The sequence below is a fragment of the Styela clava genome, chromosome 12, assembly GCF_964204865.1.
Source record: "Styela clava chromosome 12, kaStyClav1.hap1.2, whole genome shotgun sequence".
NCBI classification, from domain to species: Eukaryota; Metazoa; Chordata; class Ascidiacea; order Stolidobranchia; family Styelidae; genus Styela; species Styela clava.
The window spans coordinates 9,553,753-9,571,254 of NC_135261.1; the positions used below are offsets into that span (position 1 = coordinate 9,553,753).

Consider the following 17,502-nt stretch of genomic DNA (forward strand, 5'->3'; position numbering starts at 1 on the left):
AAAAACACCATAAATTTTGGCTTAAGAACCCGACGACAGGTAAAACATGCTACCGCAGGCACTAAAGAAAAAAATAAAACAGAAAATTGGGCATGCGATCTACCTTCCTATCCAGCTTGAAACTACGTCAAAGCAACAAGTCATCTTTCCCCGGATTACGATGAAATATAAGCTAATCGATACTCTCGTATAGTGTGTGTACCAGGTTATAATCAGACCAAAATTTCATTCCGATTTTCCTTATTTTAGTACCATTACGAGTTCGGGGACTGTCTGTGCTAGCCAAGTGAATATATATACCCCTTGCGCATAGGCTTCCACCCCTTTTCACATCTTGATGTAAAGTAAGAGAACAAAATTACTTCCATATTGGTATAAACACTCCTGGAGCGCCAGCTACTCAATGTAAAGTATCGTCAATCAGTTTTCTTTTCTACTATGCATCGCTTGGGATTCTATTGCAGGTCGTTTTTGTTTTTTAAGTTGTTGTGGTGCCCCCTTTTCCGGGGTGCCCTAAGAACATGCTCTTTAGCCTGGTGGTTAATTCAGCACTGGTCATTATATCAGACCTTAAACTTCTCTCATTTTTTCGTGTTTCTCTTTTGCTGTTCAACCCCATCTATAACTCGGTTACGTATAGGCTATATATATTTTATTTCTCAGCTTTTTTATCAATCGCAAATACCACAGTACGCATTCTAAATATATTTGCCAACGGGTTTCCTTCTTGTAATTCTACCTATATCGACGAATCATCCAGATATATTCCCGATTCGTTTTTCATCACGTCCCCCTTTTCTCAATTAGTATGCTTTTGACGTGCAATATCCATATAGATTATCCAATTTATACCCTATTGAAATCTTCACGAAATGTGTTTATATACATATATATTGTTTTTCTCTAATGCAGCGATTTTAGAGTTTGGTTTTTAAGCATCTGAATAAACAGACTTTGCAAGGATACAGTTTTGCGAGAATGGACTTTTGCGCAAAAGTAGTTTTGCGAGAATTTATCGTATTGGAGTAGTTTGAAATGCGATGAACTTGCTATGATATTATATATAAATATATAATATTTTCATTGTTTGAAAAAATGGTATATTTACAACAATAGCAAAAACTATTTTATTATTGCAACATACATTCATAGCAAATCAATATAATTCCACAAACGTCGTCTTTCAGAAGACTTTTCTCGCAAGATGTTTTCTGGCAATTTGCTCGCTCCAATGCCCACCCGACGATACTCCGGTCCTTCCAAGAGCATTAACCCCGTTTTAATCGGTAGCTCCTGTCTGGAAACTTATTATGAGTTAACATACCCCTCAATAGTCATGTACGTTAGATACTCCGAGCGGATAATTTTTGTTCAATGACGAATATGAAGCATAAAATGGTTGATAAAATTCATATATCTGAATAAAATGTACTCCGATTTTCATGGAATGGTAAAGAGATGGTTTATCCTTGTCTTACATCAAAATACAAATGCAATACCCCAAAATGCAAGTCAGTATTTTTTTGTTCTTTCAAAGTTTGAATCAATTATTTTGATCATCAGGGTTACATTTTATTATGATCTTGATGACGCTCATGCCATCTGCTAATTGAAATGCTTCTTGGGCCTTTTCTATCGGTATTCTATGAGTTATTAAAGGTTTTACGTCTATTTTCCCAGATGAAATCATTTTTATTGCTGCTGGCCACCTGAAAATAGAAAGAGAACTTATGATAGAATTCCATCGCAATTACCTTGGTTACATTGGTTTTCATTTTCATCTACTTCATTATTAATAAACTTACGTGTTCGTATACAGGAAAGAGCCTTTGATATCAATTTCTCGAACTGCTGCATGAACTAGTGGGATTCGTGCGTCTCCTGATCCAAATCCAACAAGAACTACACAACCACCGGCCTTTGTTGCCTTTAGTTATACATAAAATCAAATTACAGGTATGCCAGATTATTTAATTAAGGAAGAATGAAATGTTTTCTAAAAATGATTTTTCAGCTAAACCGCAGCCCTAAACAATCACAAATATTGGTGGTCAAAATTTGCAGAATACATAATCTAACGTTCTTAAACAATATTATATATTATTATAAATACTTTTTATTTTCAACAAATAGTACTTACATATATTGCAGTCTGTACGGCGGAATCAGCTCCTGTACACAGAATAGACCGATCTGGCATCGCTCCCAATAACTCATTGATTGTTTTGGCGACACCTTGCGGTTCATCTCCTTCCTTTATTTTTATTGTAAAATTAGCACCCAGTTCTTTAGCTTTTTGCAGACGATAGTCAAATTTATCTATACAACAAAATGAATGTATTGCCTCGTAATTTTCTTATTTAGTTGAAAACCATGTCTGGTAGACTGTTTTATACTGATATGCTTCAGCATGCATCAGTTCATTAAGCCAGTAAAGTTCTGTCAAATTGAAATTAACGTTGCTGGGCACGCCGATCCAGTTTTCAAAGTGCTTAGTCATGTTAATAAGCGTTATTCTCGTTTAATTGTGTACATTGAGGTATATCGCATTCGCTTGATGGCGCCCTTGCGCTCGTCAAGCGGTACCGGTTTCCTTAATTAAAGTCATCATGGCTCTTCATATTTCCGTATTTTATTTATCATCCGTTGTTGTTGTTTCTATGCTTTTTAGTACCGTATTGTACGTGATAAACCCAAGTCTTTTGCTATATCTGTTGCTGTAATCCAGCATATAGGGATAAATATGTAAATCCTATCCTATCCTAATAGGTGTCGCTGACACGATGACTTAATGGTCTTTCGCGACTCCTCGTCAATTGCGAAACATTGTGTATTTTTGATTTATTTAAATTTATTATTATTTGTTGACAATGTTTCATGCACGACGAAATAAAATATCTGAATCTGAATCTGAATCTGCTATGAAATAATGAAAGTAACGAAAGAATTACTCCAAAAATATCATTTTAGCTTTTTCCCTTCAACTAATCCAACTCCAGGTTTATATTTAAAACTTTTTATATATCTAACCCAAATATATTCAAAAATCTCACTGATTTTTTGAATCACTTGATCAACAAAAATACCCTCATAAAGACAGAGATTTAGAAAACAAATTTCAACGCCTTGATGCATTGCAGACCTGTAGACTATAGAGTAGGCTAATTAAATTAAAAGCCATTTGATTGCATATAGGAGTAAGTACCGTATTATACCTGTAATAATAACATCAGAAGCTCCCATTGCTTTTGCCGCAATCAACGACACAAGACCAATAGGACCAGCTCCACAAATCAGTACACGATGTCCGAGACTAATTTCCGCACGACGACAAGCATGAATTCCTACAGACAATGGCTCCACAAGAGCTCCTTCCTCGAATGAAACGTTTTCTGGTAGTCTGAATAAAGTACATTGAAACTACAAGTAAATCTTTTTCTGGAAATCGTTAGTTATAATATGTAGAATTTATATCACTGGTCCAATAAAACCTAGGAAAATTTTCTACTGCATGTGTATATATGTAATTTCCTCAGGACAATTCAGCAAGGCTGCTATGAATTACCACGGGTTTAGGCCAGGCATTTATGAATGCTGTTTTATATTTGCATCATAAACCATACATGGTCATATAAGTTTCCGTATACAATTGAATATTTCTCATATGGATTTTTAAACTGTAGTTTTTCAAGATTGTTTCTGTGTTACATTACCAACCGAGATCAGATTATCATAAAACTCTTGTTTGAACACTCAAAGCTAGGAATCAAGAATTTTGTACTCAACATTAATAACTTGCCACGTAAACTTATGAATATTGTTAATAAATCAAAGGGTCCTAAATGATCCAAGAGTCCCGTTGTGCACTAACACAAATATATTTCTGTACAGTTTTCTCCGACTTGAGGGGCTTACCAAAATTTACTGATATGAGCATCGTCCGTTGTTTAAAGGCAACTAAGATATATATAATATGAATGTAGTTTTTCCTGTAAGTTGGTATCAAATTTAACAATACCTACTTGAAACAAGCATCCGCTCGGTGAGTTAGATACTGCTGCAATGCACCATCCATTCCAGGGCCAGAGCACATATATATTTGACTCAAATTATAACGACCACATCTACTAAATTCGTCGGAACATAAGGGAAAGCACGGTTCAATTGCAACTCGATCACCTGGATAGTAATAGATGGTCAAACTACGATTGTATTTAATTTTAAATTTCATTTACATCTTGATGCTTATAAATAGAACTTCCTCTACAACCAATGAACATGAAGTATGAACGTGTCGAGGTGAAACAGATTAAAGACATGTTCTGGCTTTGAGTCGATATTATTTCGCTTGCAAACAGATGGATTATGAAGCGATGATGATTATGGTAAAGTGAAATCATCGCGTCAATGGTTTGCTGGAAATGAAATCAGTGGATGTTGCGCAGCAAGACTATTAAAAAGATCCCTGTAACATTCCTAATTAAGAAGAAAAAAAAATTCAATTTATGAAACCGCAATCAGTTTCATAAAAACGCACACGACGATATCGTGTTAAATTAGCTAAATGGTATAGAGTTCATACGTTTATGCTTACCAGGTTTAAGATGATTCACATCTTTCCCACATTCGAAAACAGTTCCAGAAGCTTCGTGACCAGAAATTGTTGGTATTTCTAATTTTAATCCGATCATTTCAGCATTTTTCCAGAAACAAACATCAGATCCACAAATTCCAACCGAATGTATTTTGATTAGAACCTCTAAATGTAGAATTTCAGTTATTTTTTTGTTACTTTTGTGCTGCAAATTTTCTCGTCACTTTCACTGCACATTTGTCACTCCATGGTACACAAAAATTTATGCAAAATTATGTAATGTTATATGATGCCATTGGAATCAAGAGGGTTCCATCTCATTTTCTGTCGTATAATCCTGAATATATCTAAATCCGTGAAGTAAAATCTTGCCGGGTTTATTTATGGTATTGCATTCGTGTTAGTATTAAATACTAGAAAGCAGCATATAGGATATATACCATTTTGTCGAAGTAGCTCAGTGGTTAATGCCTTCACATAAAAATTAATCGACTCACCGTTATCATTTGGTTCTTTGATTGTCCGCTTCTCCTGCAAAGGGAATTGCATAATGGAGTTTATAGTATAGCATATGTGTTTGTTAGATGAATGTGATGTTACCGTATATTGCTATTTCGTAGATTGTCTCTGACTTGCAAGTCACCCGTTCACCCTTCAGCTTCAACGCCCACGTGAATGAAGATGCGTTAAAAATCTCTATATGTTTTTATTCGTAAATTTCCACAACACACAGAATATAAATCTTATAACATTTATCCAGACTAGCTTAGAATGATTTACATCGTCTTTTTCTTTCTATCGAAAGATATCGGAGTCGTATTTATACGTCTATCATACTTCTAATTAAATGCTGTAAACGTGAGCTCGTGATTCACGTTATAAACAGAAATTCCTATTATCTCAATAAGGGTAATTAGGTACATCGTACGGATGGGAACTTAGATATAATTATTTCAATCAGTGCCAAAGGTCTTGAGAATATAGATTTTAATTTGATAATGACTGGGTGGAACCTGTTATGTTCTTAAACCTGGTGTAATTTGATTCCTACGAAAGTCTTTGTTCGAATTTTGGGGAAAATTAACTTTGTCATGATGATTTCAACATGAAATGGGGTACATTTGGGGGTTAGTTGCTATAATAGAACAAATGTTCCGTATTTGCGATGCATATTTTAGTGATATAAAATGTAGCGTAGTAATATCGGACATTGACAAACACAAATGTGGGTCAAATTTCGTATCTTTCGTACAAAGACTCCGCCAAAAAACACTCCCGCCACCGCTCAACAATTAGTAATTATCGTGTTAGAGTGAGGCTTATGTATGAAAATTGCGCTGGACATCAACATTTTCAAATCATTCTTCCTGAATTTAATCTTAACGAGATAATTACAAATTTGGTCTCTTTTAAACCTGGCGGGGATGTTCAAATTTACGACCAAACGTTTTGGCATCTGACATTGACTATACCTAAACTATCAATTTTAGATTAAAATTTGGGATTCGATTACATAAAAATGATTGATAGTGTTCGTGTCAAATTATCTAGTCATATCTATTGAGTACAATATCGGACCACAGCTTCTAAATACTTACCAACACAATGTCACAACATGGTTTTTCTTCTCTTCGTTTGTGAAGCACTGCACACAAATTAACGTTTGCCGTTTCAGACATTGCTTATTGATGGATGAAGCAACCTAAACCTGACACCGTATACTGTAGCTAACTTTACTAACATGTATACCACGATTACCTACATTTCACAAAGAGCAAATATAAGGCGTTTGAGAGTTTGCTTGTGGCAAACTATAATAATCATGCACTGACTGCTGGAAATATACGGCGGCAAGGCTATAACGTGACACACAAATCCTTCTTTATGCTTTTTAAAAGATATAATAATTTTGCATAATGGCGAGTCAATTAACTATTATTTCAATTTCCGGGCGTTAGGTTTTACGCAAAATGAAAAAGTTAATGATTAATAGGTTCTGATCAATATACAGTATTTCTAGCCTGTCGCAAGCATAATCACAAGTCGTTTTTGTAGCCATATCGTAGGTAATAACAATGATACTATACTAGTTATCGGAATTTCAGTTATTTTGCAGACGTATCCAGTTACGATTTGACTCAACTTCGATATTAAAGCAGGGAACGCAAAATTGTAAAACGCTCATTCAAATTACTTATCGTAAAATGGCGTTCAGCCAAATGCCCTCGGGAGAGAGCAAACATCAAGAATTGTTATAAATTATTCTTATTTCCAGACCAAATGGGCTTTGGCAACAAATTGGCTATGTGCAGTGTGATTTCATCTGGCCCGCAGGCCTATATTCTCAACTATCTATGTGCGCAAGCTCATTCATCTGAAAACAAAATACCTAGCTAACAGCTTACTAATCCCATACTCGACTGGTAACCGAACGAGAAGCCGTGGTTGGTCATATGATTAAGCCGTCTTATCAGCGATCCTCTCCCCCAGGAGAAATATGCAAATTCTATCTTATCACTATAGTCCAGCGGATAAGACCTCAAGTATGATAGAATTGTGCACTTTTGGATGCAAGCATGAAACTTGGCAGACATGTACAGTTAGCATCTTCTGATTAATTTTGGATATGATGCCATCCAAGAAAATACCTCGTTGCCATGGAAACGAGGCATCATTCGTATTGCTATCCAAGTGTAAGAGACATTACTTTATGAAAGAATATTTCCAAGATAAGTAAACCGATGTGTTTTAAGTAGTGAGGAATATGATAAAAAGTGCATCTTGACAATTGCCCTTGATTACAGAATACCTGGTTACCATGGAAACGAGGTATCGTTATCGACCAAACACGATTATTAGTCGCACAACCTGAACGCTAATCGGAACTCAAATACTACGTTCATGTTGTGCGCCACCTTGGTGCACATACTTCTGGAGCTCCCCCATCCCTACTATTTAATGGACATGCTTTCTATGTACATGCATATTATAGTTGATCAACATGATATCAAAGCCAAACTACGCTTGGAAAAACTACCGTGTTTTCACTCATCGACTGCGCCGAATTAGCAATTAATTTCCATAATCAATTGTAAATCTTTTGTTTATTGAATGAACAGATTGATACTGATTTCACCTCGCTTGTTACAAACTTGGCTTTGTTTTGGAACAATTCCTATTGTGTTCGACACGAGCGGGAAGTATTCTTGTTATTGTCATGAGTCACAAATTAAGCTACCTACATTCACTTTCAAAGTGTATTTCCTTTTGTGCTCAATCAAATGCAATTGCTAATGGTCTATTTCCAAACTCATAGCCACATAAAGCTGGTGAAAATATAAAATATATATCCCATAACTGGCGGATTATCGTTATCATATCGTCATCATATATATTAATAAAAAATAAATTCATTCTCATAACTCATGGCATGGAGGATCTCAGCCAGATAATCTGTGGAAGACGGAAAACTTGCATTACATTTCAGCTCAAACTCGGCTGGAATCATTGATTCCTGTAATTTAGATCTAACTTCGCCTTATGTAAGTGCTACAATAAAAAATAAATAGAAAAACGATTAAAATTATTATATTTTCCAAAAATATATTTCACAAAGACTCCCCAATAACTAGAGGGGGTAATTTTACTATTTAGAAATACACTTCAAACAAAGCACTTATAATGCATGAAATATATTGCCTAATTAAATTCGATTCAAACTTTTAGGTACATTCTACTCTTCCATATATTGCCGTTGGCTATATCTGTGTCGTGTGAAAATAGTAAATATCTATATTGCCCTCCTAATAATCAGAATTCAATTAACAATAAACATTAATAATACCTTTCCTCTCGAAAATCGTGTGCACTAAGCTCCAACAAACCTCAATATTTTCACTACATTTTATAAGACTGCAATTCTGTTGAATACCAGGCAACCTACTGTTCTATAGCTGTCACAATGATTATGATCGCGGTGCTCAGGAAATGTGTTTTCGACATTGGTATTTAACGGTAATAAATTTGGCGGATCGATATAATAAATAACGGTTTAAGACCGTAATATGTATGGAATAATATTAAAAGTATAAGGATTAAGATTAGATTATGGGAATCAATTTTTATGGCTTATGTCTTGACAGGTTGGTAGACCGAAATAAGAAAAGGGAAATGTTTTCTACTCGGCGTATTTATCTTACCCCAGCAGGTGTGGGAAATCACTTTCCTGAGGGAGTCCAGTTACAGATAATAGACTTAGTTAGTGGACTATGAAGTGAAGTGAGCTTTATAACCGTATCTGCTGATTTTAAGCTCTTGAGTCGAAAATAGTTGGCGAAAGTCTTACATGATATGTTTTGTTCAAAAAAAAAGGTCTCATAATGTTATATTCTTCGAACACCGGAAACCCTTCATTACAAATTAAGCAGGCAGTTGAATATTGTCTTTAAAAAATACGCCTCTCCATTTCCTGTTAAAAAACGTCATTCGGTATCCACATTGCGTTTCCCACTCATACTGATGGATTTGTTACAGTGGCTGGCAGATTACGGCAGCTGCAGAGAGAATGTTGGTAGAAAAATAAGTCCAAACCTAAACTAGGGTCTATATAATAAACAGCATAATGTAGCAATCGGATCATCTTGGATGAGTTTTAGGTATAGGTAGGTGGCTGGCTTTCCACATTATTTCAGGTGCAGATAATACATGTCTATACATTAGCCGATGACTAGTTAGTTTCAACGCAAATATATATCTAAAAACTATATATATATACTGTAGTCGTAAATTCTACAGGCACAAGTATTTGTGTTCCCGTTAGGGTTCAGGTTGTGCGACTAATAATAGCGTTGGGTAGATAACGATACCTCGTTCTTCTTAAATACACACCGGTTTACTTATCTTGAAAATATCCTTTCCTAAAGTAATGTTTCTTTCACTTTAATAGCAATACGGATAATGCCTCGTTTCCGTGGCAACGAGGTATTTTCTTGCATGGCACTATATCCAAAATTGATCAGGGGATGCTACTGTACATGTGTACCAAGTTTCATACTTGTATCCAAAAGTGCATAATTTTACCTCTTATCCGCCGGACTACTAGTAAATACGCTAAAAACATACAAATCCGTAAACCTGTGCGCTCGGCACCAGAGTAACTTCCAATATTGTCAGCGGAATATCAGAATTTATACATCAATAAAACTTGAGCAGAAATATAACCGAGATTTTCATAAATATATCCCCCGCCTTATCTTCGGTAGTGTGACCAAATGCTCAGCTCCATATCAGACAATTTTACATTTAACACGGAAATATTTTAGATAGATAAATTTTGGAATTGCTTTTCCTCCCGAAGTATTTAATCTCGGTGATCACCAGGCGCAAATAACGAACGAATCGGTTGCAAGAGCTTATATGTACGGTATGTTTATTTGCCCCCAAATCCGCATCACAAACATTATTACAATACCTTGTTGACCTGAATCAGCGTTTGGGACATGTACCCTTCAGTGCACAATAATTGTAGAAGAACAAAAAAGTTTTTTGTATACACCTCTCGCAATGTTGCTTTAAATGCAAAATTAATCTAACTGTTGATATAAACACCCCAAAAACTGGCCTCATCCTGATTCATACAAACGCACCAAAAGACAACAATATACAACTACTTTTTACATCTTTTAGTATAGTCCACGCGTAGGCTAAACATCCTATCTAGACAATCCTTCCCAAACTTTGCAAAGAGAGAAAAAATTGCCATGTTAAGTGTTAATTACATAAGTATAATTTATTGCACACAAAGCATTAAAATATGAATTTAAAAGGCAACTAAATCTTCAACACCCAATGAAAATTTTAACCATTATGGTTCAAGAAGTTGTTCTCTACGATACATGATATCCAATGCGACCTCAAATGATTCAATAACAGCAAAATAACTTTTTATAGTTTATAGAAGGATGTGTATTACAAATTAGTAGAATTATATAAAATTTATTATCAGTTTATTTACATGGTTATTAAAATGATAAAAACTGCTATTAAAATCGCAAATCAAGCTGTTTATAATTACTAATACGATGACATCAATAGTATTATACATTCCTTCATTTAAATGAGAAAATGGCTACAATTTTCAGTTGCTCAAATCACTGAAAAATAACCAGACCTGGGGTGCAGTAAAAACTTCTGGCCTCGGTATATCAAATATGAACAATTCGGTGCTCTATAAGAAATGGTTGATGATGAATGAAAAACACTTTGGCACATATTAATTGTTACTTCAAATAAAAATGCACACAAGTTTGCCATCAAAGCCATTAGTGATTGACTGATACAAAATGTTTGTTCAAAACTCTGCTTTGAGATGCAAAAAATATCAAAACAGTACCTGAAGTAGAAAATTATCAAATAATGAACATAAACTAGATTGGATTGGAGACCGCCGACTTATCGATCTTGTAGTTTCGATTCCTTCGCTCCAACTCAACAGCCACACCGCGTGTTCTATCACTAATTAATTAATAACTCGCTAATTATACGACATATTTCATCCAAAATCAATAGGCTTCTGATGAATGCACATGTAAAATTTGGAGCAAATTCAACCTCGCTTTCGTGCACATCGCGTAACATACCAAAGTGAAACAAACAGACAAATACCTATCGATATACTTACCGATCGAGATCGATAAGTAATAACTTAAACACATATATATACTATATAACATGAGTAGCAACAGACAGCAACCAGAATACAATTCTTTGATAAATAGTCATCACCTGCTTAAAACTATAAATCCAATGGCACATTTATTCATGTTGACCTATTTCAGAAATTGAACATATAAATTCTTTGTCTATGAATAAAATGAGCACTTTGCACCAAATCAAAAGTGCATAGAACAGGGCACAGGCCGAATGTGGCACGCAATAAGCTCGAGCGTTGCATGCAAACAGAATCACTTAATAACAGATAATAACTTTCAGATTCAGTGTTGTACATTGATATTTCTCTTTTGAAGCCAAACATTTCCAATTCGGTCCATCAAAAACATCTTCAAAGTGATGGTTTTTCAGGACATGTTTTATTGAAGTTTGTTATATGTGTTTTTCGAATTTCGTTCATAAAACCAACAATTATTCGACATGGCATGTTACGCGACAAGATTATTTTAAAAACTTTGGCACGCTTTCTCATTTGAGATTTGCACCCCTAAATCACAACAAGATCAAATTTCCAACAAATCACACACTGAGGCGGATGGAATAGAAGAGACAAAGTAAGAAACAATTTGAGGTCATCGAGTATTTGAATAGAGTTCCATAAATGCCAATGATACATTGAAGGAAATTCTAAATCAGAACTATCTTCTTTGATTGTATACTCAGTAGGAATTTCTTTACATTAATAACAAGCACCATTTTTGCAGTCTCAATTACACTCACTTTTCCACAATTATACTTTGAATTTAAGCACCCTGGTCTTCTGGATCACATTTCAGCATTACTTTTATTCCTTTTCCATCTCTAGTATACTCGAAAGCCTCTTGCGATTTTTCCAATGGGAATCTATGCGTCACCAGTGGTTTTACATTGATTTGACCAGACGCAAGCATGCTGATAGCAGTAGGCCAACTAAATGTAGGAAACAATGTATTTTTTACTGAATTATTTATAGATTCGATAATTGTCACAGCATAAAGTGATGTGAAGTACTATTACACCAGTAGTGAAAACACACACAGCACAATTCATGTCTACGGCATGTATAAAGCAATAGCACAAAAGTCTCAGAAATCTTCAATCTTAATTTCGAGTCATACAGAAAATGAACACCCACTATAACTGGAAGTTACAAAAATTAGATTCATAATTCCGGTTGGCGACTGAGCGACAGAAGAAATTTAGACTATATTAAATTTGGTCTCGTGAAGCCTTTGGAATCTGTGGTTGAAAATTTTGGCTAAAAAAATTTGCTTGGTCTAATAATTGTCTAATGCGGGGCTCTCAGAATAGAGGTCCGACATCTCCAGTGGATCGCAAAAGGGCTCAATAGGGGGTCGCAGTTAAAGACACATTTAAAATTTGGAAACAGTACTGAGACCCACCATCACTGAAATAAGCCAAGATTCAATCTTTTGTGTGAGAATATGCAAGCACATCTGTCTTTTTTTTTAATATTACTGTTTATAAAATTTTACTTTTAGTTCCTGAGGGTCACGAAAAAATTTGGTCATGCTAAGTGGGTCGTGATAAAAAAGTTTGAAGAACACTGGTCTAATGCTTAATTAATTGTGCAAACATAAGTCTACTTACGTGTTACAGTAACGAAATACGCCTTTGATGTCAACTTCACGAACAGCTGCGTTTACAAGAGGAACAGTAACATTCTGTGGTCCCATACCAACAAGAAGTAAGCAACCTCCCGACTTGGTGGCCTAATAAAATTCAATAAATAAGTTGCTGTATTATATGCACCATTGTAGCAATGAATCCTAAACCAATAAAACAAAATGGAAGTTCATAGACCTCAATCTTATGTGGCATAATTTTGGGTGAAAAAATTTGTTGAACTTTAACCCCTCATGGGTAGCTCACATAACTGGTGGTGGTAATTTCTTAGGGGTCAGTTGACCTTGTTGACCTTACAGTCGTCTTGCCCGCCCCTTTGGATCATATTTTATGCTCAATATTTTTCATGACAATGTGTATCGTAATTTTAATGGTATTCGAAATGTCGTCTATCTCTCTGCAATGCTAAAACCATGCATAAAATAAGAACAATTATTGATAAAAAGCATAAAAATAATCACGGTGCACTTGATAAATAGAAACAAACATACCGTATTTTACGGACCATAAGACGCAATGGGTTCCAAAGCGAACTTCTGATGAGTTGCTTAGATTGGGTTTTTATTTATACAAAGGCGCACTGGGTTATAAGACTATAACGATTTTTATTCAGAAGTTGAAGACAGCGGTTTGTATATAAAACAATGGTACAGGAACTGGTTTTTGAGTGCAATAAAGCATACAGCACTAACTGACTATACATTGGCCGCACTGGCTTATATGTCAGGCACACAATAGGATTTTAGGTGTGCCTAGATTTGAAGTATGCTTTATGGTTCGTAAAATACAGTACTCAAATTCCATTGAACATACATATATCCCTGTTTGTACTGCTGATTCTGCTCCAGTGCATTCAATAGTGCGATCTGGCATCCCTCCAAGAATTTCTTCAATTTTCTTTGCAACATCTTGAGGTTTTTCATCCAATTTTATTTGATATGTAAAGTTTGCTCCAAGCTCTTTAGCTTTGTCGAGGCGATTTGAAGAAAGATCTAAGTTTAATGTAAGACATTATCCTTGCCAATAACATAGAAGCCTGAAACTAGCCAAAGTTTGGATATTTGTTACCATCTTCCAGTCCATTTAAATATGTAATTTTTTGGGGAATTGGTTCAAAAAACGACCATTTACGTAAACTCACTTAAAAGTGTTTTCAACCATGGCTGACTACTGAAATTCTAAGAGATACCGAGCTAATATAGAGTTATAATGGGGGGTTATTCGTCAGTAATTGTAATAGAACATAGAAATTAATCTACATAATTATGCATCTTTTATTTAAAATAAACATCCCACCTGTGACTACAATTGAAGCCGCTCCCATCGCCTTTGCTGATAAGAGAGATACAAGTCCGATGGGCCCTGCACCACAAATTAAAACTCGATGTCCAAGACCAATTTGAGCTCTGCGACATGCATGAATGCCCACAGATAGAGGTTCTATTAAAGCGCCTTCTTCAAATGATACATTGTCAGGTAGTCTATAAATATAGCAAACAAATTTTATAATAAATATCGAAAAGTAAAAATCTATCAATTCCATATTAGAAGCATTGTAATAGAGCAAAAAAGCAAAAAAAAAAAAAAGTTTAAAGTCAGTAAACAAATCAGACTGTAAAACTCTAACCATGTGTGTATGACGGAATTTAATTACGATACTTATACTCTATTTGACAATTTCTGCAAGGACGCACAGCGGTTGGCAAATGCTTTCCTCATGGAAATTCTATTATATCCTATCGTAATAATTATATAAGTATGTTTTCGTACTTGTGACAGAATGATCCTTTATGAGTATAAAATCTTTGTAGGTTTCCGTGATCAGGTGGCGTAGCACAGAAATATACAGGGCTCAAATTGTATCTGCCAGATTTACTAAATTCATCAGAACATAATGGATATCCTGGTTCAATCGCAACTCTGTCACCTGTAATATATACAGAAATATTCACATAAGATTTTTGATTGTTTTTATGAACAAGATAGAATTCTCAAATATATGGGCTTGTAGGTCAAAATAAAGTAGTACGGGTATGCAATCTGTCACAGACTACTGCCACAAGGTGCACAAATTTTAAATTTGATAACGTCGCAAAAAAAAATCTAGTAAAGCCCACAGAAATTTTTGAAATAAATAAATGTAATAGCATATAGCAAAAAACTGAAAACTTGAAAGCAATTGGTCCGGTAGTTGATAAAAAAAAGTGAGTTTTTCATAACAAGAAAAACTAGTAAGGAAATGAACAACAACATATGTAAACTTGGTGTCCAATAAATATATTTCAATTCAAAGATATTTTTGCATCTCGTGCATTGACAACTCAATTCAAAACCACCTATTTGGTGTTGATGTCTTTACCTGGTTTCAAATGTTTTACGTCTTTTCCACATCTCACGACAGTTCCAGCTGCCTCATGACCAATAACCATTGGCTCTTTCACAATAAAATCACCAATTCTTCCATTCAACCAATAATGAACATCTGATCCACAGATCCCAACAGAATTCATTTTGAGGACAACCTCTGTTTTATAAGGAATTTGAAAGATATGTCATTGAATAAGCTGGATTAAATTGTCTATCATATAGAATTTAAGAATTGTTATTTAGAAATGACACATGCAAATATTGCTGAGCCACACCCATAAGAAGTACACAGGGTACTAAACTACATCCGACCCTAAGGGTAGAAAATCACACTAATAAATCAGTACATAACCAATCATAAAATTATAATTTAATTCAGACTTGTTTCTTTGTTAACAATATGCCAATTGAAATTTTGTATTTTGATAGTTATAGCAGTATCATAAAAAACGTCAAATAACAGTTTTGTGTGGATTCACACTTATGCCTACCATCACCAGCTGGCTCTCGTACTGGGCGATTTTCCTGCAACAAAAAAAATTGATGTCAAGTCACCATTTATAAATTTCCAAGGTATTATTAAAAGCAATGATGTGAATACATTCGGACATTATACTGATAAAATAAAATCTGAAAATACAAACATAAAAATTCTTATAAATCTTTATTCATTCTTTTATAGTTATGGTAGACTATATTAGCTACAATGGAGAAGAAAGTGCCAATCTGCATATGACACCCAATGATATTGGTACAAGCTATGCCAGTATGCAGCTATGGCAGTATGGTTGGGTCGTTTAGTACAGTAGTAGGCAGACCTGTGAAGATCGCTGACTGTAGGAATGTTCAATATGTTACCACTGTACCGGTATCGCACGAGTAATTACAGAATTCAATGAGCATTTCAATGCATACCGGTACCGTACCGGTACCGTACTGCAGTACTGTAATACCGTACTGAACCAGTTACCGCTGCGCTAATTTCCGTGTTACAGCGTTATATAAGCACTCACCAGAACAATATCACACTGCGGTTTCTCTTCTCTTCGTTTATACAAAACGACACTGAGATTTTCATTCTCTGAATTACCCATATTTCAATTTTCCCAGATATCGGCAGCAGCAAATCGAAAATTACGTCGCCGTTGCAAACTATTTGCAGCAATGGTGTGCCTCCCGACCCTTGACCCCCAAATTCTTCGCGTACTTTACTAGGGCACATTTTTGTTTTCATTAATAAAAACTTCACATTATATAGACACAATATCACATAACACATTTATATAGACACAATAGCACAAAGACAATTGCATTTTTTACAAAAACGAGCACATAATAGTGTTCCACTTCTTTTTGTGGTAATGGAGGGTATTCATTATCGCCACTGAGCGTCGCCATTTTGTTTTTATGTGGGCATGCGCGGGAAAGTACTGTCTTCTGCTACCCCGCGACGTTGGACTGGTTTGGGCTTTTCGATTGCAATGGCGGCTCGTGCGTCTGGTGGTTCCAAATTGCATTGCTGCGTACCGTTGTGTAATGGCGATAGCCGTTACTCACCAGACTTATCGTTCCACTCTTTCCCCAAAAATGAAGAGAGCGTGGATTCACAGTATTCGTCGCGATCCTGGTAAACATTTTCAAGTAAGTCAGTATATTGTGGCAAATATTTTTTTCTTCTGGTTTTAATTTTAGTTTTGACCCTGATTTTCTCTTCTCGCTTCTACTTTAGTTATTAGGCTATATCTATGCGGTTGTAGGCCATATGTGAGTGTATTTAGGGTGAGCACAGCCCACGACTTTCTTTTGCAGTTTTAGCAACAATTAATTTAACTAATGATTTGGTTTCTACGAAACTAACTACTTATCCTTCTTCTATTCTTTTGTGCCGGCGGATCGGTATGCTTATAATGCAAGGATGCTGTAGCAAGAGTAAAGATAACTATCCTAAGTGATTTAAGAGTCTTGCTGTGAGTCTTAGTGTGCAGCAAGACTCTTGAATCACTCAATTAAATTAATTTAACTTCTGCTCTTTTCAAATCTTAGTTGGGGCTCTTCTGATTCTGTAGACTAATAAGTGTTTATTTTGTCAATATCTTCCTGGTGTAGGCTAAATCCTGAATAGCCCATGAATGAATGTACATCACAAGTCATTATTTACTGACGTTCTTAATGCTTAAAAGTATAAC

The 17,502-nt window shown here is 35.2% G+C and overlaps 2 protein-coding genes across 2 annotated transcripts; both read right to left on the reverse strand.

The window, feature by feature from the left end:
- Window positions 1-1,099: 1,099 nt before the first annotated feature.
- Window positions 1,100-6,661, reverse strand: LOC120329662 (sorbitol dehydrogenase-like). Its single transcript, XM_039396384.2, has 8 exons — window positions 6,193-6,661; window positions 5,092-5,125; window positions 4,595-4,759; window positions 4,023-4,179; window positions 3,216-3,400; window positions 2,141-2,319; window positions 1,806-1,927; window positions 1,100-1,709 (listed from the first exon to the last, which is right to left on the reverse strand). The coding sequence occupies exons 1-8, from the start codon at window positions 6,271-6,273 to the stop codon at window positions 1,544-1,546; spliced, it is 1,089 nt and encodes a 362-aa protein (XP_039252318.2). The 5' UTR covers window positions 6,274-6,661; the 3' UTR covers window positions 1,100-1,543.
- A 5,392-nt stretch (window positions 6,662-12,053) lies between these two features.
- LOC120329640 (sorbitol dehydrogenase-like) lies at window positions 12,054-16,500 on the reverse strand. Its single transcript, XM_039396358.2, has 8 exons — window positions 16,330-16,500; window positions 15,808-15,841; window positions 15,309-15,473; window positions 14,720-14,876; window positions 14,246-14,430; window positions 13,763-13,941; window positions 12,914-13,035; window positions 12,054-12,232 (listed from the first exon to the last, which is right to left on the reverse strand). The coding sequence occupies exons 1-8, from the start codon at window positions 16,408-16,410 to the stop codon at window positions 12,067-12,069; spliced, it is 1,089 nt and encodes a 362-aa protein (XP_039252292.2). The 5' UTR covers window positions 16,411-16,500; the 3' UTR covers window positions 12,054-12,066.
- Window positions 16,501-17,502: the final 1,002 nt, after the last annotated feature.

Bases quoted from the DNA above. Each gene is read 5' to 3' on its own strand.
- LOC120329662 (XM_039396384.2), bottom strand. From the start codon at position 6,273: ATGTCTGAAACGGCAAACGTTAATTTGTGTGCAGTGCTTCACAAACGA. The intron at 2,320-3,215 runs GTATAATACGGT...TTTGTTGTATAG, and splicing joins TTCTGATGTTATTATTACAG to ATAAATTTGACTATCGTCTG. The intron at 1,928-2,140 runs GTAAGTACTATT...GTATAACTAAAG, and splicing joins CCGTACAGACTGCAATATAT to GCAACAAAGGCCGGTGGTTG.
- LOC120329640 (XM_039396358.2), bottom strand. From the start codon at position 16,410: ATGGGTAATTCAGAGAATGAAAATCTCAGTGTCGTTTTGTATAAACGA. The intron at 14,877-15,308 runs GTAAAGACATCA...TATATATTACAG, and splicing joins CGTAAAACATTTGAAACCAG to GTGACAGAGTTGCGATTGAA. The intron at 13,036-13,762 runs GTATGTTCAATG...GAATTTTATTAG, and splicing joins CAGTACAAACAGGGATATAT to GCCACCAAGTCGGGAGGTTG.